The 24,730-nt window shown below is 41.3% G+C and overlaps 1 protein-coding gene and 1 long non-coding RNA gene across 7 annotated transcripts in view; one reads left to right on the forward strand and one right to left on the reverse strand.

The window, feature by feature from the left end:
- Window positions 1-6,006, forward strand: part of LOC140895602 (uncharacterized) — a 29,851-nt gene extending 23,845 nt beyond the window's left edge. The window contains exon 3 of the long non-coding RNA XR_012154284.1: window positions 3,852-6,006. This is a non-coding gene — a long non-coding RNA (uncharacterized lncRNA). The remainder of the gene's footprint in view (window positions 1-3,851) is intronic.
- Window positions 1-24,730, reverse strand: part of GALNT3 (polypeptide N-acetylgalactosaminyltransferase 3) — a 50,166-nt gene that overhangs the window by 14,344 nt on the left and 11,092 nt on the right. For all 6 annotated transcript variants that reach the window (XR_012154283.1, XR_012154282.1, XM_073305701.1 and 3 more), the window contains exons 2-4: window positions 8,077-8,688; window positions 3,541-3,713; window positions 1,673-1,822 (exon numbers count right to left, since the gene is read on the reverse strand). Coding sequence is in view for 4 of the 6 variants with exons in the window: in XM_073305701.1 (XP_073161802.1) it covers window positions 1,673-1,822; window positions 3,541-3,713; window positions 8,077-8,591 (838 nt within the window). In the remaining 2 variants the exon portion in view is untranslated. The remainder of the gene's footprint in view (window positions 1-1,672; window positions 1,823-3,540; window positions 3,714-8,076; window positions 8,689-24,730) is intronic.

The following is a 24,730-nucleotide window of genomic DNA, read 5'->3' on the forward strand; positions in this document are numbered from 1 at the left end:
TCACAATGAAAGTATAATTAAGGGACTATTACTGAACAGAGTCATGTTTTGTAGAATCCACACTTTTTCTTTAAAAGATTAAATGTTAGCTTAGAGGCACCTAAGTGGACTTTGCTGAGTGGACTTAGATTCTGGCATAAGTGATCATGTGTCTGAAGAAAAAAACAAGTGCTGGCATTAAAAAAAAAAAATTAGCAAAACAAACTTTTACTAAAAAAGGGACCAGGAGGAGGAGAGACTGAAGTGAAGATTGGGCTAGGCCCTGGGATGACAACAAGCATGAAAAAGAAACACAGCGAAAGATAGTCTGCAATCAAAGAGCTAAGACTGAAGATAATTAATGAAAGATTCGGCCCTATAAATTGTGACTTCAAGTGTGATGTGAATCCAAAAATTTTATTTCGAACATACAATTCTAAGTAATTGAGAAACAAAATATACTTTTAAGCATTTTGGAATGTTTTTCCATAACAATCATTTTAGAATTTGTACTGTTTCATGAACATGAAAATACTTGGTAAATAATTCTTGACTATGCTAGAAATTGTATTTAAAAGATTTTCCTACTCTTACATCAAATTTCACTAGTATGATCTAGCTGACTAATGTTATTAATGTGACTATTTAAAAAGTAAGTATTGGTTAGTGCTTTCCTAATAGTTGACAATTCAAATGGGAAGAGAGCCTTAAGTGTAAGCCAGCATAAACTGATCATCATATATGAAAGTCTGTCAATGTTAAAATTTATAAATTACTTACTCACCATATAGGCCTTTCAAATTCATGAAACCTGCACAGCCATGGATCTCTCAGTTTTAGCAAGACCACAAATCAATTCACAGCAGTAGTAGGCTGTGCTAAAGTGGTCGATGGTACCCAAGATCCACAAGAAGCTCCTGCTCAGCTACCACCAACTGCCTACAACCTTGCTGCTTCCTCTGATGAGCTACCACTAGGGTTGCCAACTCTCCAGGATTGTCCTGGAATCCCCAAGAATTAAAGATTAATCTTTAATTAAAAGATAATGTCATGCAATGAAACCTTCAGGAATTCATCCAACCAAAGTTGGTAACCCTAGTTACCACTGGAGCCTAGGGTTCCAGGGAGAGTTAGCTCCGCAGTATGAGAGCTCTAGTGAACTAGCATGGACCAATAGCAAGAGACTCCTGGGTTCAATCCTAGCTCAGATACTGACACCCTCTTACGCTAATCACTTAATCTGTCTCTGAAACTATTTCTATATATGTACAATAAGAGTAACTGTACTTAGCTACTGCACAGGAAGATTATGACAATTAAGGTATGTTTATAAAGCACTCAAATGCTATAGTTCAGAATGCACATGCAAACCCTTCAGAGCCTATGCTCCCCATTTCCTCGTACCAACTCCAAGCAGAGTTAGACCATTTTTTTCTAAATTTTGTCAACTCTTTATAGTCCCTGGCACAAGCAACTAAACATTTCTTCTAGACAGCATTGCATTAACTTTAGCCACACTTATTTTATATTAAAAGGTAAATTTGGCAAAGTTTACATTTCTAACACTGAGAAGGAAATTAAAACAAAGTAAAATTTAAAATGATGGTTTATAAAATGAACACAATACAGTTTCCTAAATATCTCATATTTTAACTACTACTATAGATCATACACATAGCACAGATGTACTTACAATGTGCATCCAAAAAAGTAAGCGTCTCTCCTGTTGCTACTGAAGCTCCTAATAATCGTGCTGTGATTAGACCTTTTCTTTCCTTTTGTCGGACTACCTTAACTATTTGAAATTGTTTCACGTATTCATCTAGTTTATCATGCAAGTATTCTGAAAAGACAAATCAACTTCAGAGTATTCAGTAGAAACCCATTGCCTGAAATTCCTTTGATTTTTTTTCTTTAACTGTCAATGATCAACTTTGCATGCTAGTATGTTAAAATACAAATTTTGAAAAGGTTAAATTCTGCTGAGTAGCCTATGATTAAACATATTTTTGGAATTTGAGGTTCATAAAATATGTATTTGAAGAGAAACCATCCCAATTCTTAAAGCTTTAAAAGATTAAAACAATAGGTACCATTTAGAGGAGTCTAAAATAAAATCAGTATTTTTGTCACAGGTAGACACAATAGTAATAAAATTGAATGCAGGCTATGTGATTATTAAGATTCTATAGTAGGCATCAAAAGCCAATGCAAGTGTATGCAAGTCCAAATAAAATACATTTTAAAGGATTTTGCAATGTGGAAGCAAGACTTTAAAAAAAAAAAAACAGAACAAAACTGAATTCACCTCTGGCAGGAGTGACTTCTACTAAAGAGCAGTTAAAAAGCAGTTCCTGTTGGTCATTACTGATTCTACTTTACAAAAAAATGATAAAAGCATTCACAGTGCAAGGGACATTTCCAATAGGCCTGCATTTTGCATTTGTATCACTTAAGCACTCAAAACCCTAATGTTGCAAGCAAACTGAGTAACTGTGCACCTAGCCACCCAAATTACATACACAAATACACGTAAGTGCAGGTTTTGCATGTACATATGGGTGCATGTGCACATCTTGCAGGCATAAACAATCAAGAGCTACAACGTTTACCTACAGTAGGAGCTCTAAATATACAGATGGGTGAAGACCTTTAAGAAGATTTATTTCCCTCTCAGGTTTAATTTTGCTTCTAAGTTTTTGTATCTTCTCACTTCCATATTAATATTAAGTGGCCTTCTGCTTCTGAATGCACCTTATATCCAAATTTGTTGATATTCCCAAATACGCGGACTTGCAAACAACCATAGGTGCATTGATCTGAATGTGTGTTCTTTCAGAAGTCTGCCTCGGTATCTCAGTGTATGCAAGTTTGTAAAACTGGCTTTGTAATCATCCAAAGTATATCCACCTGTGATTATTTAGACAATTACCTAGAGCTCCACCTTTTAATACGCAATCATTTAGTACTTTTTTTTATTTTGTGGGAAAGAATGTTTCTTCTCATATTGTCCCTTATCTTCAAACACTTTAATGAGACCATTTACAGGCCTAAAGAGGGACACATGTATAAGTGTTTGCAGATCATTGTAAACATTACCTATAATCATAGGTTAGTAGTAGGTTGCTTTATCCTAGGACTCCTTGTTCTACAAAGTGCAATATAACTTGGTTCCCCAAGGGTTACCATGGTCACTAATCACAGTGGCACTGTTACGCAATTTAAACTGTAAAAAAACATTTAAAATATATAAACTTTGTGTTAGGGAGATATAAACTTAGAACGTTGGGATGAATAGACAAGAAATCCATATTTGCCAAATAGAGTTAGAAAATAGAAGGTTTTTCTCCCTTCTGTTTTTATCTTGCATGAGAGTATTAAAACTAATTAAGTAAATTTAATTACACACACACACACGTTTAGCAAAGAGATAACTGTCTCTCTCATTCTTTCTAACCATTAATGATGCAAAACATATCACTAACTGACTAATCACAGGTGTAATCTTAACATGGATTAATTAGAAAAGTAAGATTTAAAAAAAAAATTTTTTTTTCTTACCATCTACACTGGCATCATCCACCAAAATAACTTCTTTGAGGAGTATGGCAGGGGAAGTATACATCACACTGTGTACAGTTCTTAGCAGAGTAGACCATGCTTCATTGTGAAAAACTATTATGATACTTGTAGTAGGCAGTGATGGGCAACGTTTAAATTTTTGCTCAATACATCTAAAGATTAAAAGAAGTTTTAGACTTTATATAAAATTTAATATGAACTCTAATTCAGTCTTTAAAAAACCACCCTTTTTGTAACAGAGAAATTACTGACATTTTATTTTTTCCCTCTTATAATTTCTAATTCCATAGGCGTTGGAGAATAAAGAAATGGAAAGTGTCATACAGCATCTCAAATAGAATTCTTGATGGCCAATTCTTAATACCTCATGAATATCTATTTGGGCAATGAAGTCACTTCTGATCCCAGGAATGTCAAGTTCCTTTGAAGTAGAGTCCAGTTTTCCTCTCGGATACAACCATATATCACCCATGGAAGACAATAGGAATTGTGTATGCAGGTTTTGGCTCATCCAGTTTCTACTAGGTATTATTATTACTTACTAATCACTGAAGTGAGCATTATAGATTTAAGGGGACATTCAATAAACTGGAAGGTGGCATATTCAAAGACAATACTTTCTGGAATGCAGTCACTCAGACTGTGGAAGTCATTGCTACAAGATGTCATTGAGTCCAAGAGCTTAAAAGGGTATAGCATAATAAGAATATCCAGAGTTATAATAGTAAATACTGGAAGTGAAAGGAGAGGAAAAGTCAAATGTTTTGGAGGGAATTTACACTCTCCTTCATAACCAGGCTCTAACTACTAAGGATTAGGAGAAGACTTTCCTTGGGGGAATTGCTGGACTTCTGAACTACACAAACTACTGGTCTGAGCCAGTACAGCATTTCTATGCTCCTAAAAATTTGGGCTGTCTACATGACATTACGGACAAGATGTCTTAACAAGTCAACGCTAATATTAAAGTTCATGTGTATACTATCCAGAAAGAAACCATCTTCATCTAAAAGATATAGTTTCTTAACTCCTAATTTCAAAACAATACACCCACAAATAAAGCCACATAACAGTCAACATCTCAGCTACAAAACAAAAAAGAAAAACTTTTAATTTGGTCTTTTACCCGATAAAAATGTTTGTATTGAAAATAAGAATGGTCTGGGGCTGAAAATTACCAAACTGGAAGCTAGATATGGGTTCATTCCTGCCTGTGCCACTTATGTAGCCTGTATTTCAGCATCCCCATCTGTAAGTCTGCTTAGTTCATAGGGGAGATGAAGCTTAATGCATTGACATTTTAAAGTTCTTTAAGATACTTAAATGGAATTGTGTACAAGTGCAAAGCAGGAGCACAAGTCCCAGATCTGCTGGCCTACAACATTTGAGGGCTCAGTGTACCCAGCAGACAACTCCCAAGGATGTAAGGGAAGAAAAGATTATGTTGCATGGTTTACCCATGACTGGGAGGATTGAGGAGAAACAGGAGGAGAGGGCAGAAGCTACGTAACTTCTGGACAACGGAGAAGAGGAACTACAAAGAAAGGAAGCTGCAAAATCCTTTCATGCTCCAGTCCAAAAAAAAAAAACCACCCCAAAAATCAGTTCTACTACTACTTGCTTGAGAGGAAAGAAAGGTGGGTGGCAGCTATTTGGCAGCCAGGTGGAACAGCACAACTTCATTTTTGCCATGCATACACATCGCATCTGCATCTGAAAAAACATGCCTCAAAGACCATGTAAATAGAGGTCTTAAAACTTCATGAGAACAGATATAAACATTTCAGAATGGTTCACCAAGCAAGACAGAAAACAATTTAAAGCTTTATTTTTCCTGTGTTTAGTTATTACATATCAGCCAGATAATTCTTTTTGTTCTAAACACCAGCTGCTTCCCAATATGTATGCCATATAGATACTATAATTACCTATCAAGTAGGAGCATAAAGATTAGGTTCTTCCTGTATGTAAAAAAATGCAATCTCTTTGACTTTTGCCTTAGAGCTTTAATGTCTAGTTTAAAAAAAGGGGGGTGGGAGGGGTCATGGTTATTACAACTACCTCGACTAAGTCTTTTTTTTTTTTTCCAACAAAAGGATTGGTCTTTAGAATTTTTTAACATTATGGCATTTCAAATATACTTCTTTGACTGCCAGTAAAAGTACCAACGTTTTCCATGAATTGTGTAACAATGATAAAGTGCACCAGGAAGTGGACTGAGATAACTAATTCATTTCACGTAGGCTACTAGCCACTAATCAGTTGAGGACAGCTTTCAACTACTGTCATCTTGGGCATGATTATAACTAGTGACCCAAATGAGAAAGAATCCCTATCTTATTACCAATTCCCCAAACCCCTACAAATGTCATTTTATTTAAATAAAATAAATAAATAAATATGCTTTTAATGATTAGTCATTTTTTCGATCACCAGCCCAGTGAAAGTGAGTGAGGGGGGTGGAGGGTTGGGGGGGGGGCAGGGCCTCGGGTAAGGGGCATGGCAGCGGTGTTCGGTTTGGTGCAATTAGAAAGTTGGCAACCCTACCAACTACTGTTTCTCCACACAGCCTTGCCACTCCCAGTGCCTATTTGAGCAGACAATAATACTTCTGTTGAATAGTACCAGTTCTTTTTAGTAGTTATATGATGAACTCCTGTTCTCCGAGGACTGAGCTAACACCAAACTCACTCATTTATTTTGTAGATGAAGGTGGGCCCCTGGTCGTACATCTGAAAAAATAAATCAAGATTTTTGTTTCTCTTTGTGACGTATGTCACAAAATTGTTCTGAATCCCACTGCTAGATTCTATGTACTTCAATAGGGAGGTGTAAACATTTCATTTATGGATGTGGTGGTAATCCCTTGAGAGCATCTCAGAATGCCAGTTTGTTGCCCTGTCTGAACTTTAAAAACATCTTTGAGAAACTCTGCATTTGTTTTATTCATTTGTTTTCACTGAGGTTTAGGGTATAGAATTTGTTTCAAACAAAAATGGATGGCTAGTTGTTGGAGTTATTTCTATAATTATTTGAACCTCAGAGCTCTAGTGAGGCCTTTGCAGACTTTATAAACTTCTTAATATGTTTTGTGGAGTTTGTAAGAAAAACAAAACAAAAAAGCATAGATCTGATTCAAAGAAATTAGACGCTTTGCAGATAAATCCTCTGAAAGTTGTAATTTCTGGAAGCCAATCAGATTCTGCTCAAGGATATTAGAATTTTAAAGCTATGCTTCTTCCCGGATCTGCAAGCACTATTCAGAGCTTACAAGTTTAACAAGACTATCTCTGTGGACCTTGTAAACTGTGTACTTACTGATTATTGTCTATGAAGTTTACAGCTTGTGAACACCATCAAGCTCTGAGCCAACAAGTAAGGCCTCTTCCAAAGTCAGACATGGACCTCTATATTTTGTAAACTTGTTTTTACCTATGACAGTGGTTCCCAACTCTGGTCCACCACTTGTTCAGGGAAAACCCCTGGCACGCCAGGCTGGTTTGTTTACCTGCCGCGTCCGCAGGTTTGGCCGATCGCGGCTCCCTCTGGCCGCGGTTCGCTACTCCAGGCCAATTTGGGCTGCAGGAACAGCGGCCAGCACATCCCTCAGCACGCGCCACTTTCTGCAGCCCCAGTTGGCCTGGAGCAGCAAACCACGGCCAGTGGGAGCCGCGATTAGCCAAACCTGCGGACGCGGCAGGTAAACAAACCGGCCTGGCCCGCCAGAGGCTTTCCCTGAACAAGTGGTGGACCAGAGTTGAGAACCACTGGCCTATGGATATTGTAAACTGCATGGGCATAACACAAATCTATGAGACCCATCACACCAATATTAATGGCTGAAGGAATTTAAAACCACTACAGACACGCTCAAGCAAAGAAGGTGTGTTCTAGAAGAGAAATAAGGGCTTGCTCAAGGAAAGTATGGGCTGTGCTGGCAAAACTTTTGCATGCCATAGGATTCCAGAGGAAACCTACGGAATTAAACCCACTATTCTTGCTCTCCTTTCAATGACCTCAAAACAGTCCTTGCTGCTTCTGCTGTATCAGAAAATTTCTGCTTCTTTTATTAACACGTAATTTTCTTCACTTTTTTCCTATTAAATTTTTTTAAAAAAAAACTTACGATATGAAAAGAATTTTTACTTATAAGTTTTAGTTTTCTTTTAAAAAATTGAGGAAGTTCCCAAAAAAAGTCATTAAGGGAGAATTAAGGTTAGAGGCATACATCATAAACAAAGAAACTCATTGGATTGTTACTTAATGTCTAAACACCGGATAACGAAGAAATGCAGACTAAGCCTTCCTAAAAAACTTTTCGTTTTGACTGTATCTCAACACAGCCGCCACTTGTAAATCAGAGATTTCCTATTCTATACCACAGACTGATAACATTACAAGACATCTGTTTGCAGTGTTAGGTGTATTTAAATGCTGCCCAGTTGCTCTGAGAATATGCTATGTCTCTATATGTTAGATAAGTATGTTACTCTCAAAGTATGGATTTCAACATACTCAGGAGGTCGAGTGTCTGGTCCAAGATCCCGGTGCAAAGAAATTCTGTCACTTGCAAAAGCATTAAAACAGTGTTTTTCATCCCCACGCTCCTTCTCCTTCTCCTCTTCTGGGCTTAAATTGGTAGCTTTGAATGCTTTACCAGAAGCTCCAGGGGCATTGGGGTCCTGAAGAGGTCGCTCTAAGAAGGGTTTCAGTTCTGCTAGTGTATAATGTCCTGGCAAACAGTGTCTCACTCCAGGAATATTGGTTTGCCTAACAGGTGCTTTTATCTGCATTTTTGGCTTTGCACCTTTAATATTGTTCACAGCATTTAACATGAAACCGAGTACATCACTTTTCTTTCCCACAACTGGTTCAATCCCTGGTTCACGTTTAGCATGTTGAACACCTACTTCTCTTTGTAATAAAAACAAAAATACTAGAAAAACAAAAACAACAATGCTAAACTTCCAAAGCTTCCAGTGGGAAAATAGTTTCTTACACAATTGTCTTAGTATTCTTATGTGAGCCATTCTGGTATTAAAAGTTTATCACATCTATAAAAACCTCTGTTAAAGATGTTCTTTAGCATCAAACTGGTCACAATAATGTTTCTTGAAATGGAAACACCTGTAAATTAAAAAAAAAGTATTAATATGTATGCAGTTAAATGTGCACTACAATGCAAAAGTACAAAACGTGAAAAATCAATAGTAACTGATTTAACAAGGGGGCCACATTAAGGTTAGATAGGCAACCTTAATTCTGGCATTTCCTCACTTTTCAGTGTTCGACTTTGCAACCTTAATGTTCTCTTAATGTAGTATTTTGTATGTAGTTAGGCATATGTTGAAGGAATAATTCCATACCCTAGCCTGGGTAAAATTAAAGTGTGTGTTACTCCCCAATTCTCCCCCCCCCCTGCCATTTTACTCATTATTGTTTTATTTTATTTTCTTACACTAGACTGACACAGGTTCACTCCCACACTCCAAACCCATAAATCAATTCTGCCCCCTACCTCTTTGCAGAGGTCCTCTTTTCAGCCTGCAGTCTAGGACTGGGAAGCCAGTTGCTGTCCTCCTGGTAGTGCAGGAGGCCTAAAGCTTCCCAGATTCTCCTCCTCTGAACCTGAGCATTCTGTTCTCCAGCTCCTCCCTCTTGTTCTCAAAGGATCAGTGTCTTTTTTGTTCTTCCATCCCTCCTCCCCACCCCACAAAAAATATAGCAGCTTCGACAGTTCAAGTCCCCTTCTTGAGAAAGAAACAACAACTGGGCTGCTCTGCTCCCTGCCTTCCCTATATTTACTCTCTCTAGAGAGGGAACCAACAGCTTTCCTTGTCCCACTCAGACAAAATTTCCATTCCCCGTAATCAAGTGGGTGAGCAGGTTTTTGAGGCCCTGGCATTAGAGGCCAAAAGATTCATACCAATAAGTTGGCTAAACTCAATATAGTGTTATTCACTGTTTAATGGGGAAAAAGGTGCTATTTTTTAAATAAGAAAATACACAGATTTTGGGACCCCTTGTTTCAACACTCAGTAAACTTCAGGTTAAACTAAGGATTCAAAAAGAGACCAGTGTAAAAAAGGTTCACATTTTCCCACAATTGATGAGGTCAGAGGTTCTTAAACTGTGGTATATGGCTTGCAATCAGGTGGTACACAGGTGTGAACAGTGTGGGAGAGAGTCATAAAAATATTAGCTATTATGTAATCCTCTGCTTGTTTGTTTTGGTTATTGTCACTTACTAAAGTATAACTAGGAGTCAAGTCAGTCTTATGTTGTTTTGTGTGTCTGCTGAAGCCACAGTCAACAGCTTCAGAAAACTCACTCACCAGTATTTAATACAGATGTCAATTCATTTGGAATTTTACCTCTATCATGCTCTGATCAACAGACTGGTTTGGTAACCACAAGGGTTGGGAAGCCAAACAGGGAAAATGCAACAAAGAACTTTGGAATGATTTAAAATCTCAGCCCTGAAGTTGAGAGAGACAAAAAGAGTCCATGACTGCTGGGGAGCAGACTGACAATCCACCCCCAATATTGGAGTGTCTGGGATAAGCTCTACGTAAGACAAATGTGTGCAGGCTGTTTGTTTTAGCCTTTTTCTCTGAATGCTATTTTGCTACTGATGTAAATAAATACTACTTTGTTTTGGAGAAGCTATTCTGAGTCATCGCATCATCTACTGCGTACAGCTCCTGAAAAAAAAATTGTGCAAATGGCCAAACACAGTCAGGCATTTGGAGTAATTACAGTTGGTACATGGAGGTGCCAGAGCCTGGAGACCCAGTCTAAAAGCGAATTGTGGGATTCCACCCTGAGAGAAGTGCAGCACTAGGTCTATTGCTTCAAAGGTTCCCCATGGAGAAAAAGAGAAATGAGGAAAACAGCTCATTCTGTAACTGTGAGAAGAGAGCAGGATTTTTTTTTTAAAGACATGTCAAAATAAGGATCTATGATGACTACACCTAACTATAAAAGGTGGTATTTGGTGTATCAAGTACTTCTAAGTTTTAGAATTGCTAGATTAGCTCGTTCTCAATTGGGACATCAGACCCATGTACCTGCCTTTAAACCACAAAATAAAAGACTAGTATAATTGTGCTACTTAACAATCTTATGTCTAACCTCTGAACTCTTCAAAAAACAAACATTAATTTCTTCTTCTAGGAAATACTATTAAACAAGTTATAACACCCAACAGTAAATGCCTGGACAAAGGGACATTTGACATCCCCTGGAAAGAGAACTTTGTGGGAGCAGATTATAGGAAAAAATGCCACTACATGTATAAATTATTTAGTGAAAAGTAGTTTCTAGAATTTTATACAACCACAAATGATGATTGATATACCAAGAGATACCAGTAAAGAGTTTTTGTTGCGAGAGGGGAGTACAGTTGAAGGACATAGTTGTTGCACCTGTACTATTTCCGCCTCATTGCTGCTACTATCAGAAGCAAGGCAGAACCAATCAAGTTTTACGTATTGCTTATCGCATCCTACTACATCCTGTGGTATAGCATTAAGATAGCAAGCAGATAGGTTCCTCAGAAATACATCAAATAGATTAGATGGGAAGTACCATGCACTTCTAGAACAAAAGTCTTTTACAAATAACATAGAAATGATTTCACAGTTGTTTACAAGATATATTATAAAGTGGTGGTAAAGAGATAAGCCATATAGTTCTAAAGAATTAAGAATTTACGCAGGAAGGACTAGTTAAATACACACACACTTTACACATTTGAGAATAAATTTAAAACTATACTAATGGCTGTGGAAAGACCAAGAAGGGAATAAAAAGGGGCAACTTTGACCTGTTCTGATGACTAACAAAAGAAGAAAACAGTTTTAAAAGATAGATCAGAACTTAAGAACAGCTATACTGCATAAGACCAATGGTCCATCTAGCCCTGTATCTTGTCTTCCAACAGTGGACAGAGCCAGATGCATCAGAGGGCATGAACAGAACGGGGCAATCTCAAGTCCTGCTGTCCAATCCTAGCTTCTGGTAGCTGGAGGTTTAGGGACACCTGGATCCATGAGGTCATGTCCCCATCATAGCTAATAGCCATTGATGGACTTTCCTTCATGAATTTATTTAATTCTTTTTTGCACAAGTTATAATTTTGGCCTTCACAACATCCCATGACAACAAGTTCCACAAGTTGCCAGTATACTGTGTGAAGAAGTACTTCCTTTTGTTTTAAATCTGCTGCCTGTTAATTTCATCAAGTGAATCTCTAGTTCTTGTGTTACATGAAGGGGTAAATAACACTTTGCTATTAACCCTCTCCATACCATTATGATATCTATCATATCTCATCAACTTTCTCTTGGTTGTTTAGAGTAATATTTAAAAGGAGACTGCATTTAGTAATTACTTAAATGCATACAATACTGGTAATTTGTGACTGACAATGCTGTTCAACTTGTTTTCTGTTACTACTAAGTAAATATCCTGGAATTATTTATTTAGGATTTAACAGAGGGGAGAGAGGAGTTAAGTAAGTAACTATGCTTATAAACGTGGCTGCTTTTTAGTGGCCTGAAATACAAATGACATTTTTCTCAACTTATTTTCAGTAACTTTTAAAGTTTTTCTATGAAAAATTTTAATGAAAAAAGTACTTATTTTTAAACCCCTACGAGCCACACATAGTTGAAAAGCTGAACTAAGTGGTGATATAAAGATGATCGGTTTCTACCGGTGCCCAAAATGTCTGGCATCTTTAAATATAGATAATGGTTTGTGTAACTTTAAAACATTTTTCCTGGGTTTCCTATGGGGAAATTAGGAATGATCACAATTTTAAATTCAGGAAAAAGTTGATTAGATGTTAGAGTGGACTTTTTTGCATTTCATCTGGAGACCTAATCTTGTGAAGAGGGTCACAGTCCGTTTGATAGCTTGTAACATTGTTCGACATGTTGGTGCTTTAGCAGGCAGTTGTCCATGTATGGGAATATCATGATTCAGTTTCTGTGGAGGCAGGCCGCAACCACTGCTAGTGCCTCTGAAAAAACTCAAGGGGCAGTGAATAGGCCGAAAGGAAGAACCTTGTATTGAAAATGTTTCTGTCCAATAGTAAATTGGAGAAATCTCCGATGCGAAGGATGGATCATTATATGAAAATATGCATCCTGGAGGTCGAGGGCCGAGAACCAATCCCCTCTTTCTAGTGCTGGAATTATGGTACCTAGTGTGACCATTTTGAAGGGCTGCGTCCTCACAAACTTGTTGAGTCACTGTAGATCGAGTAGGAGTCTCCACCTACCCAACTTTTTCTTCATGAGAAAATAGTGGGAATAAAATCCCCTCCCCTCGGTGTCTTGTTGGAACATGTTCTACTGCTTCTAGATGTATGAGGTGGATTACCTCCTCATGCAGTAGATGCTTGTGAGAGGGGTCCCTGAAGAGGGACGGGGAGGGAGGGTGGGTAAGGGGTTTGAAAAGAAAGGGGATGGAATAACCAGTTTGTATGATTTCTAGCACCTATCTGTCAGATGTGATGGTTTTCCAGATTGGATAAAATGAAACTAGGCGATATCCAAATGCTTGGGAGAGAGTAGATGTTTTCAGCACAGAAAGACGGAGTTCTCAGGCCCTCGACTAAGACTTCAAATTTGATGCCTGGACACCGATGGCTGTGACGCAGCTGGAGGAGTAGGCTGTCTTCTCCTCGATGGCCTGTGTTTGCGACCCTGTGACTCGTACTACCATTATTGCTGTGAATACAGAGTGTGGCAGTAGCGTTGAGGGGCATAGTAACTCCTCTGTCTTTTCTTGGGTCTAGGTGTAGAAATCCCCAGAGATCGGAGTGTCACCTGTGAAACTTTGAGCGTATGGAGATTCTCATCAGTCTTTGTGGCGAAGAGTTTGGGCCCCTTGAATGGTAAATCTTCAACCGTAGATTGCACTTCTCTAGGGAAGCCAGAGAGATGGAACTATGAGGCCCTTCCCATCACCATTGCGATCACCACTGATCTTGTAGCTGTGTCTGCAGAGTCCAGTGCACCTTGGAGGGCTGTTCTAGAGATGAGTTGTCCCTCTGCTACAAGTGCTGTAAATTGTTCTTTTTTATCTTCAGAAACAGTTAATAAATTCAGAAAACTTTGTGTAGTTATTGTAATCATACTTCGCCAGCAAGGCCTTATAATTGCCTATCCAGAGATGCAGTATAGCCAAGGACTAAGCCTTGTGGCCGAAAAGGTCAAGCCTTTTCTAGTCCCTATCATAAGGTGTGTTCTTGGGCTGCTGTTGTCTGCCATGTTCATGGACTGTGTCGACCACAAGTAAATGGGGTGCCGGATGGGAGAAGAGGAACTCTGTGCCCTTTGCTGGCACATATTTTTTCGTCAGACCTTTTGCAGGTTGGAGGAGCAGTTGCAGCGGTCTGCCAAATAGTCTTGACAGGTTCCATTATCACATCATTCATAGGTAAAGCGATTTTGGAAGAAGAGGATGTATTCAAAATGTCCACTACTTTGTGCTGTGTCATCTTGACCTCTTCCAGAGAGAGGTCCAGAGAATTCGCCACCCTTTTAAATAGGTTCTGTAATTGTTTGAAATCATCCCCCATATTAGGGAGAGGAGGAATGACCATGTCATCTGGGGAGAATGACAACAGGTGGATAGGTGGTGCCCCTTCCTGGTTTGAGGGCTCTTCCTCCTGTTCATCTCCTTCCCCTGCCGGTTCTGAAGGTCCAAGTACCGAATGTACAGGTGATTGCTGTGTGCTTAGTCTGGATGTGGTAGGCAATTCCTGTTGTGTGGGGTATGTCGCACATGGATTCCAGTATGCCTATTGGGGTGGAAGGGGCATAGGTGGGCCCCAAGGCTGGTCGTACCACTGTGGATGTCTGGGATCAGTATAATATGCCCCCTCAGGAGGTCCTGATTTGGGAGGCTCATGGTGGGCAGGAGATTTTGGAGGAGAATCTATTTGTCCTTCCTTGTCCTCCTCATTATTTCTCAAAAAGGGTGGAGCAGAGCATGATGGAGTTGCAAGGAGACTCGGTGCCAGGGTTATGTTGGTGCTGAGGTCACATTGGTGCAGAGAATGGGAGAGTCAGGTGTTGATCTGACTAAGAGATCTTTGAGCCATAGGAACTGCTGCAGTGTCTGCATGATTTGCACCATAGGCATAAGCGTCAGTGCCGGGAGTTGTGGTGTATATGTCAGCACCAGAGCCTGTGCCAGTATGTGCACCAGGCATGCAGTGGGGGTCGAAGAGTGAGCCACAGTCTGCACCAGTGCCTCGCTGCTGTGTGCTAATTGTGGCTCTGGCTGAGTCAGTGTCGAAGCATAGGGTTTCAATTTCCCCTTAGCGCCTGTGTCCAAGCTGGCTCTTTTAGAGTCCTTAGCTCTTGTGGTACCAGCAGTGCCGGATGGTGCTATCATGGCTCCTGGCACTGTTGGTGTGATCTGTGCCAATGATGTTTGCCTGTTCGCAGAACAGCATTTCTTGGCCGATTCCTGTGTTGGGGACGTGGTTACTCACTTTTTAGACACTTTTTAAGGGGCAGGGGATGATCATAAGCCTGGATGGAGGAGGGATCCTTGTCAGAAGCCATGGTTGGCGAGATCAGTCTGAGAGACTTCTCCATGAGAAGGAGTTTTAGTTGTAAGTTTTTAGCCTTTCTTGTTCGAGCAGTTAGCTTGTGGCAATGAGGACACATCTGTGTTATGAGGGTTTTGCCTAGGCAGCAAACACACTGAGCAAGTTCGTCCAAAACTGGTACGGAGAGCCTGCAGGTGAGGCAATGTTTAAAGCTCGGGGAACCAGGCATTCCCGTCAGGAAAGGCTTTTGTCTCCACAGAGGCTGACTGTTCTAAAAGGCCAACTGAAACATAGCTTCTAACAAGGAGAATAATTTAAAAGAAAAAAATCATTTTTTTAAAAATGTGGCGACGGGGACAAAGAGAAACTAATGAACCAATTATCCTAACTAAATAACGGTAGTAAATAGGCTAAAAGAACTAAGTAGCGAGGTGCTGCTAAGTGCACCGACTTGAAACCAAAGGTGCTAGAGAAAGAACTGAGGGGGGATTGGTTGCACAGCATCAGTTAACTGCCTGAAACAGCGCAAGATGGGGACCACACGTGCAACCCAATCTGGCACTGCTATCACAAATTTCCGATTACTAGTGCAGAGGTGCACAAACACCTAAAGTGGAGCACCCAGAGGGACAGCATTCGAAGAAGAACTAGCCCTTTCTGTTTATGTACTCAGAGGCTAAATGGGCTGGTTCCACAATAAGGATACACATGCCATCTATTGCCCCAGCAAAGTTCAGGAATTCCACTGCTGCAAATCCATCCATTATTTCCTGTTCATTACCAAGATTCACAGTTCTATGAAGCAGGAAATGTTTAATGGCCTTGCATACTTGGATCATAACGGCCCCCTCTGTGGATTTTGCAACCCCAAAATGATTGCCCACTGACTGATAGCAATCCAGTGTTGCAAATTTCCAGAGCATGGTTGCCACTCATTTCTCCACTGTCAATGCAGCTCTCATTTTGTGTTCCCAGGCCAGAGGGTTAGGGCAAGCTCTGTACACAGCTACATACCTACTCTTTTGCATCCAAAAGTTTTCAAGCCACTGCTCCTCATTCCAAACCTGCACTATGATACTATCCCACCAATCAGTGCTCATTTCTCAGGCCCAGAAGTTGTGCTCCACTAGGTGGAGCTGTTCCATGAATGCCAGCAGCAACCTGGCAATTTTTTTCTGTTATGTCCATCAGCATTCAGTTATAGTGCTCAGATATGTCCACATCTTCCTCATCACTATCCTGATCATAGCAGTACTCCCTTAATATCTGCAAATACTCAGAATCATACATCCTGTAGAAGCAACACACACGAGAATTGTCCTGAGCTCTGTAGGGTTCATGCTTCTGTCAAAATAGATGGAGGAGATAAAAAAGCACCATATGGGATTGTACAAGTTTTTAAAAAAGAGCACAAAAATTATGGGATGTGGCAAGAAGCATGGTGGGAACTTGACCCTTAGCTCCCAGAAATCTCTGGGCAAATTGCTATCATCTCACAAAGTACTGTGAAAGCATCCTAAAAGGCACTGCGCCATATGCCAGCATGGGGCATACTGGGATACCTGCCTATGGTGCATCACACTTTACATAGATGCAAGCACTCCTGGGGAGTACACGCAGCATCTACACAAGTAGCCAAGTACACACACCACACGAGAGAGAAAAACTTCAGTGGCTGTATGCCAACATAAGTTGTGTCAACCAAACTTTATAGCTTAGACATGGCCTATGTGTTTTAAAACTATTTGGGACTATTTCTCTCACAAAAAGAGTATACACTAAAAGCCTAGGAACACAAGTACAGCGCACAAAATATCAATATTCAGTGCCCAAGAACTTTGTTAACAAACAATTCAAGTTGGCCGGCAGTGCCTCCTCCTCTTCCAGAATGTCACGTGCACCTGTACTTAAACATCTGAAAAACAGGAAATAAGAGTTAAGGTACAAGGGCAAGGATCCACTGAGGATATACTGCCTCTTTCAGCCAGGGCTACCCTATAATAAATAGACATGAGGAGTGATAAAGTAAATGTGCCGTTTTATGAAATATGTTAGTTCCCACCAAATTGTATTCTCTCATCTGTTCTCATGCACTCCAAGCCATTCACTGTGTTAGGGACCGTTGCATTGACTGGTACAGGGTACCACAGCTCACAATGGGAGATTTGGAGGGGTGCATCTGCCCACCAAAGGCATGAGAGACTCTTCATTTCAGTGCTGCATTATGTGGGTTGTGCAAATAGAGGAGCAAAATATTCTTGGTATGAGGATTTGTAACGGTCTCATAGCAGTTCTATGAGTAGAGGTAGGTGCAGGTGACGTTGATGAGGAAATCCTGAGGCCAAGGTTTAAGGAGTGGTAATTCTGGTTTGGTTTGTGTAAAGCAAGTGAAGTGGCCGAGTATAGGCCAGCTGTAGTCAATTGGTGTTCACTAAGCTCACCCTAAGCACAACTTTTGCTTTAATAAGGACACAGTCTGACAGTTTCTCCTACTGTACTCATGTGCTGTGTCCCCACAGTATTCCATATCATCTGGAAAGATAGTGTGCTACAATGTCTGTCAGGGGCATCACTCAAGAGGGCAGTGTTCAGGTTACGGGGAGGACTGGTATGTACCTTAATTCTATGTATTGGTTTTCAGAGATTTAAGTATAGGCATTAAATATTCTGGAAGGATCTGAGGCACTACCAGTCAACCTTAATTCTGTGTTCAAGTTTTTGGGCAGTAGTGAGACAGACAGGCACTATTGCAGAGCAGCTGTGTGGGGGAGGAGGGAGACACAAAGTGGCTTCCTTCAAACACCACTCAGCCATCAGCTCTGCCCTCCTTCTGTCATCTCCATGGCCCCGGTAGGGCTAAATGGGCCTCAGCATGAAGGAAAGTGAAGACTAATGGGCTATGAAGAGCACATCTACCAGCTGGAGGCATTAAGGGGGAGTGAAGGGGAGCCCCAGATTCCACACTGCACTTGGAGAGCTAATGTAGGGGGAAGAGGATCTGCCCAACCCCCTACAACATAGGAGGACTGCAGAGGCATGAAGTGACCCATTCATCTCAATGGATATTCTCCTCCTCTCTCACCCTAGCCCCTGTTATGGAATCCCAATTTACAAGACAGTCTCAGAATGCATATGTACGGTTAAGATTTTGTCACTGTTAGTTTTAGCAAAAATCAGGGACAGGTCACAGGCAATAAACAAAGCTTCATGGAACCCTGTCCCTGACTTTTATTAAAAATAACTGTGACAAAATGGGGCTGATGGTTGGATGAGAGCCTGAGCACTGCTGCAGGGAGGGAAGTTGGGGGTCCAGCACACACCACCCACAGGGCTGAGAGGCCCCCCACCACCACCCACAGCGGGTAACTTGGAGCTGCAGGGGCCTCCCCACTGCCCTTGGCGGCTCAGAGCTCCAGGGCCCCAGACAGCTGATTGCTTCAGCCCCGGAGCGGTGAGATTGTAGCTGAGAATGTCATGGAGGTCTCCGGAAAGTCATGGAATCCATGACTTACATATAAGCTTTCTAGAACAATTTGTATATTAAAATCAGCTTCTTTTTGACAGGGCTGTATCTGAGGAACCCTTTGACCAAATGACCTGAAATTGTACTACTAACTTAGGGCTCCTGCTTTTAAGATTTAACGAATATACACCAATAAAACACTTCCAATTAAAAATAAAATAAATAAATAAATAGGTGTTTAGTCAATAAACACCATAGAAACATCAGAAATTGCTACTTGTATCTAAGGGCTTGTCTACATGGATGGAGCAGAAATGCAGACTATGGGGATGTGATTTCTAAAGCACACGAATATTTCGTGCATTAATTGGTCTATGTAGACCCTGCTGATGCATACTGAAGTGTATACAGTTTGAAACACTATGTCAAAGAACTCTAGGGAACATTATGAAAAGATTACTCTTTACATTATACACTACTGGAGTGAGTAATATATTACTGTATATACAAAGAGAAAGCCCTGAAAAACCGCAATTTTTGAACATCTACATAAAACTCACATTTCTAAAAATAACATCTCCACTTCTCACCCTGCCCCAGAACATGCCCTATACTAACTCTAGGCCTGGCTCCAATGTGGCCATGATGGAACAGTAGCACTATCCATCAGCTATCCTTCAACATGAGGATGATGTCTGCCAGGAGAAAAAGTCATTGATGAGACTTAAGATGGGTGAGGAGTCCAATTCGTTCTCTACAGGATTTTCCACATATGACAGGTGGTTGCTTGGAGACAGCACAACTGCTGGCCAGGATGCTGTACATTTTCCTTCCTCCTCTGCCATTTCTCAGCCTCTTGAGCGAGGCAATTCTCTTCAAAATGGGATGAGGCTTGATGTATGATGAGATGCCATTACATAAGAACGGCCATACTGGGTCAGACTAATGTTACATCTAGCCCAGTATCCTGTCTTCTGACAGTGACCAATGCCAGGTGCTTCAGAAGGAACGAACAGAACAGGTAATCATCAAGTGATCCATCCCATCACACATTCCCAGTTTCTGGCAAACAGAGGCTAGGGACACTTCAGATCATGGTTTTACATCCCAGTCCATATCCTGGGCTGATAGCCATTGATGGATCTATCCTCCATGAACTTATCTAGCTTTTTTTTTTTTTTTAACCCTGTTATAGTCTTGGATTTCACCACATCCTCTGGCATTGCAGTCTATTGCCAGCAGCTCTTCTCAATTTGAGGGGTCAATCCCTCCCTTCTTAAGACATACTTCCAGGGTGTCCTTGTAGTGTTTCCTCTGTCCCCCCTGGGTTCTCTTACCATGACTAAGTTGAGAAAAGAGGACTTGCTTTTGAAGATTAGTATCAGCCATCCACACACAATGACCAGCCCAGCGAAGTTGATGTTCCATAATCTTTGCTCAACACTGGTGATTTTAGCTGCAGAGAGAACGCTGACATTGGTGCAACGATATTCCCATCTCATATGGAGAATCTTCCTAAGGCAACATTGTTAGTACCACTCCAGACGCTTAAGATGGCTTAGATATGCCATCCATGTCTCTCAACCATAAAGAAGAGTGGGGATGACTACTGCATTGTAGACCAGGAACTTAGTTTCCATACACAGATCTCTATCAATAAAGACATGACTGAGCAACTTTCCAAAGGATACACTGGCACAATGGAGCCTATGTTCAATCTCCACATCAAGACTGGCTGTCTGGGAGAGGTGGCTACCAAGGTAAGGGAAATGCTCAACATTTTCCAGGGCTCACCACCGATGACAATTTGTAGGAGAAGGGGGCAATGTGCACTGGGGCAGGCAGGTGGAGCACCTCAGTCTTCCCAGTGTTAAGAAAAAGTCCCAGGCTATGCTAGGCACCTAGAAAAGATCTAGGGTGGACTGCAAGTCAGCACAATCACAGCTCAAGTAACACCAGGATTTCCATTTTAACACAGGTGAAAAAAAGGTGTACAAAAATTGCATTAGAATATCATTTTAAAACGTTTAATTGACAACCCTACAATAATCATAGAATCATAGCCTTGGAAACAAGCAGGGAGAACTGGAGGTCCTGGTGATGTCAAGGAACTATGACGTGATTGGAATAACAGAGACTTGGTGGGATAACTCACATGACTGGAGTACTGTCATGGATGGTTATAAACTGTTCAGGAAGGACAAGCAGGGCAGAAAAGGTGGGGGAGTAGCACTGTATGTAAGAGAGCAGTATGACTGCTCAGAGCTCCGGTACGAAACTGTAGAAAAACCTGAGTGTCTCTGGATTAAGTTTAGAAGTGTGTGCAACAAGAGTGATGTAGTGGTGGGAGTCTGCTATAGACCACCGGACCAGGGGGATGAGGTAGATGAGGCTTTCTTCCGGCAGCTCACGGAAGCTACTAGATCGCATGCCCTGATTCTCATGGGTGACTTTAATTTTCCTGATATCTGCTGGGAGAGCAATACAGCAGTGCATAGACAATCCAGGAAGTTTTTGGAAAGCGTAGGGGACAATTTCCTGGCGCAAGTGCTAGAGGAGCCAACTAGGGGGGGCGCTTTTCTTGACCTGCTGCTCACAAACCGGGTAGAATTGGTGGGGGAAGCAAAAGTGGATGGGAATCTGGGAGGCAGTAACCATGTGTTGGTTGAGTTCAGGATCCTGACGCAGGGAAGAAAGGTAAACAGCAGGATACGGACCCTGGACTTCAGGAAAGCAGACTTCGACTCCCTCAGGGAACGGATGGCCAGGATCCCCTGGGGGACTAACATGAAGGGGAAAGGAGTCCAGGAGAGCTGGCTGTATTTCAAGGAATCCCTGTTGAGGTTACAGGGAAAAACCATCCCGATGAGTCGAAAGAATAGTAAATATGGCAGGCGACCAGCTTGGCTTAATGGTGAAATCCTAGCGGATCTTAAACATAAAAAAGAAGCTTACAAGAAGTGGAAGGTTGGACATATGACCAGGGAAGAGTATAAAAATATTGCTTGGGCATGCAGGAATGAAATCAGGAGGGCCAAATCGCACCTGGAGCTGCAGGTAGCAAGAGATGTCAAGAGTAACAAGAAGGGTTTCTTCAGGTATGTTGGCAACAAGAAGAAAGCCAAGGAAAGTGTGGGCCCCTTACTGAATGAGGGAGGCAACCTAGTGACAGAGGATGTGGAAAAAGCTAATGGACTCAATGCTTTTTTTGCCTCTGTCTTCACTAACAAGGTCAGCTCCCAGACTGCTGCGCTGGGCATCACAACATGGGGAAGAGATGGCCAGCCCTCTGTGGAGATAGAGGTGGCTAGGGACTATTTAGAAAAGCTGGACGTGCACAAGTCCATGGGGCCGGACAAGTTGCATCCGAGAGTGCTGAAGGAATTGGCGGCTGTGATTGCAGAGCCATTGGCCATTATCTTTGAAAACTCGTGGCGAATGGGGGAAGTACCGGATGACTGGAAAAAGGCTAATGTAGTGCCAATCTTTAAAAAAGGGAAGGAGGAGGAACCTGGGAACTACAGGCCAGTCAGCCTCACCTCAGTCCCTGGAAAAATCATGGAGCAGGTCCTCAAAGAATCAATCCTGAAGCACTTGCATGAGAGGAAAGTGATCAGGAACAGCCAGCATGGATTCACCAAGGGAAGGTCATGCCTGACTAATCTAATCGCCTTTTATGATGAGATTACTGGTTCTGTGGATGAAGGGAAAGCAGTAGATGTATTGTTTCTTGACTTTAGCAAAGCTTTTGACACTGTCTCCCACAGTATTCTTGTCAGCAAGTTAAGGAAGTATGGGCTGGATGAATGCACTATAAGGTGGGTAGAAAGCTGGCTAGACTGTCGGGCTCAACGGGATTGTCAGGATCAATGGCTCCATGTCTAGTTGGCAGCCGGTGTCAAGTGGAGTGTCCTAGGGGTCGGTCCTGGGCCCGGTTTTGTTCAATATCTTCATAAATGATCTGGAGGATGGTGTAGATTGCACTCTCAGCAAATTTGCGGATGATACTAAACTGGGAGGAGTGGTAGATACGCTGGAGGGGAGGGATAGGATACAGAAGGACCTAGACAAATTGGAGGATTGGGCCAAAAGAAATCTGATGAGGTTCAATAAGGATAAGTGCATGGTCCTGCACTTAGGACGGAAGAATCCAATACACCGCTACAGACTAGGGGCCGAATGGCTAGGCAGCAGTTCTGCGGAAAAGGACCTAGGGGTGACAGTGGATGAGAAGCTGGATATGAGTCAGCAGTGTGGCCTTGTTGCCAAGAAGGCCAATGGCATTTTGGGATGTATAAGTAGGGGCATAGCGAGCAGATCGAGGGACGTGATCGTTCCCCTCTATTCGACATTGGTGAGGCCTCATCTGGAGTACTGTGTCCAGTTTTGGGCCCCACACTACAAGAAGGATGTGGATAAATTGGAGAGAGTCCAGCGAAGGGCAACAAAAATGATTAGGGGTCTAGAACACATGACTTATGAGGAGAGGCTGAGGGAGCTGGGATTGTTTAGTCTGCAGAAGAGAAGAATGAGGGGGGATTTGATAGCTGCTTTCAAATACCTGAAAGGGGGTTCCAAAGAGGATGGCTCTAGACTGTTCTCAATGGTAGCAGATGACAGAATGAGGAGTAATGGTCTCAAGTTGCAGTGGGGGAGGTTTAGATTGGATATTAGGAAAAACTTTTTCACTATGAGGGTGGTGAAACACTGGAATGCGTTACCTAGGGAGGTGGTAGAATCTCCTTCCTTAGAGGTTTTTAAGGTCAGGCTTGACAAAACACTGGCTGGGATGATTTAACTGGGAATTGGTCCTGCTTCGAGCAGGGGGTTGGACTAGATGACCTTCTGGGGTCCCTTCCAACCCTGATATTCTATGATTCTATGATTCTAATCACAGTTAACTCATGCGATTAACTCAAAAATATTAATCACGATTAATTGCAATTTTAATTGCACTGTTAACCAATAGAATACCAATCAACATTTATTAAATATTTGGGATGTTTTTCTACATTTTCATATATATTGTATTCTGTGTTGTAATTGAAATCAAGGTGTATATTATTTTTGATTACAAACATTTGCACTGTAAAAATGATAAAAGAAATAGCATTTTTCAATTCACATCATACAAGTACTGTAGTGCAATCTCTTTGTGATGAAAGTGCAATTTACAAATGTAGTTTTTTTTTTTGGTTTACATAACTGCACTCAAAAACAAAACAATGCAAAACTTCAGAGCTTGCACGTCCACTCAGTCCTACTTCTTGTTCAGCCAATTGCTAAGACAAACAAGTTTGTTTACATTTACAGGAGATAATGCTGCCCTCTTATTTACAATGTCACCAGAAAGTGAGAACAGGCATTTGCATAGCACTTTTGTCATCAGCATTGCAAGTATTTATGTCCCCACATATGCTAAACATTCATATGCCCTTTCCTGCTTCGGCCACCATTCCAGAGGACATGCTTCCATGCTGATGGCGCTCGTTAAAAAAAAAGTGCATTAATTATATTTGTGACTGAACTCCTTTGGGGAAAATTGTATGTCCCCTATTCTGTTTTACCTGCATTCTGCCACATATTTCATGTTATAGCAGTCTCAGATGAAGACTCAGCACTTGTTGTTGATTTTAAGAACACTTTCACTGCAATGTAAAGAAGGTACAAGTGTGAGATTTCTAAAGATAGCTACAGCACTCAAACCAAGATTTAAGAGTCTGAGGTGCCTTCTGAAATCTGAGAGGGATGAGGTGTGAAGCATGCTTTCAGAAATCTTAAAAAAGCAAAACTCCAATGCAGAAACTCCAGAAACCAAACCACCAAAAAAGAAAATCTACCTTCTGCTGGTGTCATCTGACTCAGATAATGAAAATGAACATGCGTCGGTCTGCACTGCTTTGGATTGTTATTGAGCAGAACCCCTCATCAGCATGGACGCATGTCCCCTGGAATGGTGGTTGAAGCATGAAGGGACATATGAATCTTCAGCGCACTTGGCACGTAAATATCTTGCAACGCCAGCTACAGCAGTGCCATGAGAACGTCTGTTCTCACTTTCAGGTGACATTGTAAATAAGAGGCGGGCAGCATTATCTCCTGCAAATGTAAAAAAATTTGTTCGTCTGAGC

Source organism: Lepidochelys kempii, chromosome 11 (genome assembly GCF_965140265.1).
Source record: "Lepidochelys kempii isolate rLepKem1 chromosome 11, rLepKem1.hap2, whole genome shotgun sequence".
In the NCBI taxonomy this organism is placed as follows: domain Eukaryota; kingdom Metazoa; phylum Chordata; order Testudines; family Cheloniidae; genus Lepidochelys; species Lepidochelys kempii.